This window comes from Papaver somniferum, unplaced genomic scaffold (genome assembly GCF_003573695.1).
Source record: "Papaver somniferum cultivar HN1 unplaced genomic scaffold, ASM357369v1 unplaced-scaffold_10, whole genome shotgun sequence".
NCBI classification, from domain to species: Eukaryota; Viridiplantae; Streptophyta; class Magnoliopsida; order Ranunculales; family Papaveraceae; genus Papaver; species Papaver somniferum.
The window spans coordinates 1,933,528-1,935,719 of NW_020618825.1; the positions used below are offsets into that span (position 1 = coordinate 1,933,528).

Consider the following 2,192-nt stretch of genomic DNA (forward strand, 5'->3'; position numbering starts at 1 on the left):
TTCCATTTCCCTTTTCCTTAGAAGTTTGATGTTGATTCACCCTTGTACTCATTTTTCTTTGTTGCTGAATTTTTTGAATCCAAGTTGAATTTTGATTGAAAAGCACTCTCAATTGACTTTTTCGGAGTGTCTTAACAACCTTTGCTTATACATCTTCAAGGAATCCCATAACTCTTGTGACTTTAATGTTGAGAAATCTTTAGTCTCTTCCATAACCGCCACAATGGGTTCGAATTTTTCCGGCAAGCACATCAATATCTTCTCACAAATTCTTCTTTCCTCCATCTTCTCACCACATATCATCATATTATTAAGATTTTCAACAACTCTTGAAGAAAATTCATTCAAGCATTCATTCTCATTCATTTTAAGATTCTCAAAATCCCTTCTATAAGAATGTAATTTTAACTCTCTTACCTTCTTATTACCACCATATTCCTTTTGAAGAATATCCCAAGCTTCTTTAGCTTTAGGAAAATGAATTACTCTTGGTAGAATAGTATCTCCAACTCCTTGTTGGATGTACATGGATGCTTTAGCATTCTTCTTCCTACTCTCCTTAAGTAAATTTTTTTAGTCTTGATCTAGAGTTGATGTGTCTTCAATTTCATCATACCCACTTTCTACAATCTCCCACACATCTTGTGACATGAACAAGGTCTTTATTTTGATTGACCAAAAATCATAATTTTCTCCATGGAAAAGAGGTATTGATGGTTGTTGCAATTGATTTGGTTGATGATTGATTGAAGAAATTGATTTTTTCTTTTTTTGGATCTAGTTTTTGAGAATTTTATATGTTGCTGATTTTTCTGAATTAATGAGTAGAAATTGATTTTTTTCACTCTCCAAGATCGGATTCACTTGATTTACGCTCTGATACCAATTGTTAGATATTTTATTGAATTTATGATGATGATTAAGAAGGATTTTGATCATGAAGGAGCGGAAAACTAATCGTTTCTACTCACTCTATTTTCTTTGATTTCTTTCTTCATAATAATTTCTCTCTCTACACATCGTCAATATAAGACCATAGAGATAAGATGACATGTGGACATCTATTGTCCATACAATTCTACTACTACTTATATTCTTACACTCCTATTACATTTGAACATTACATTAACACTCAACAAAAAACACTAATTAATCCTTAGACTTGAAATAAAAAGCAAGAGGAAACCAACTAAAAGAACTTTAACTTCTTCACCGAACTTCTGATCCAAAAACTGAAAAAACAAACACATAAAAAGAGACTACGAAAGAGTTATCATACTATAAGAACCTTGAGTTCCTCATTGAACTTCTGACCGTCCTTATTCCTAATTTCATACTCATACATTTGGAGTTGCTTCTCCTGTTGCGGTAAGACCTTCTCGACGTCCTCAAGTTGTAATCCTTTGGTCCGTGGTATGTAAAAGTAGATGAAAAAACCCACCACCCAAGAAAAAGAATACAATAAAAAGAGCATATCCGCAGCAGAAAAATATCTCCCCAAGTTGTCCAAAAAGAAACCTTCCCCAAATAGTTTCGTCAGCCAGTACGCCACATTTCCTATCTTTACACAAACAAATCTGTATTTCATTGGATAGAGTTCCGAGTTTATGATCCAAGGAACTGTTCCTATACCCAGCGAATACGAGATCATGTACATTGCAAGAGCAGCCAATGCTAATAATCCCATACCTGATGCCTTTTCTTCAACAATATTGTACCAAAATACTCGATTCTCATCTACCACACCGATGTTTGAAAAAGGAAGTTTTAGGCCTCCGGCAGAATTGATCCCAATATGAAACAAAAAAGATAACAACCCAAGAGATGATATTATTCCGGATATACTAACAAGAAGAAGTCGTCTCCTCCAAAAACGATCAACTAACGTGGTACAGATCAAAGTACCAACTAGAACAAGACAAGACATGATGAGAGGAATTTCCAAAGCGGACGCTGCTGTATTCATTATATTCTCTGAGTTTCCGATTTCTGTTTTCCTGTTATAACGATTAGTCGTCAAATGAAATATGGTGTAGCTGTAATGATCATCATGTTCAATCCCACAAACTTCTGAGCCACAAAAAGACCATATCCAGCAATGATCCTTCTACGAGGAACCATGTACCAAGGAATAGAGAGTGGATAAAACCAATACCCACGTTTAAGTTCTTTTTTCTTTTCTTTTTGTCCTT

The 2,192-nt window shown here is 34.5% G+C and overlaps 1 protein-coding gene across 1 annotated transcript; it reads right to left on the reverse strand.

The window, feature by feature from the left end:
* Positions 1-1,273: 1,273 nt before the first annotated feature.
* On the reverse strand, positions 1,274-1,966 carry LOC113326875 (probable inositol transporter 2). The gene has a single exon (XM_026574543.1). The coding sequence runs from the start codon at positions 1,964-1,966 to the stop codon at positions 1,274-1,276; it is 693 nt and encodes a 230-aa protein (XP_026430328.1).
* Between the last annotated feature and the right edge of the window lie 226 nt (positions 1,967-2,192).

What these genes read in the sequence shown, in the direction of transcription:
- LOC113326875 (XM_026574543.1), bottom strand. Translation starts at nt 1,966, where the DNA reads ATGAATACAGCAGCGTCCGCTTTGGAAATTCCTCTCATCATGTCTTGT.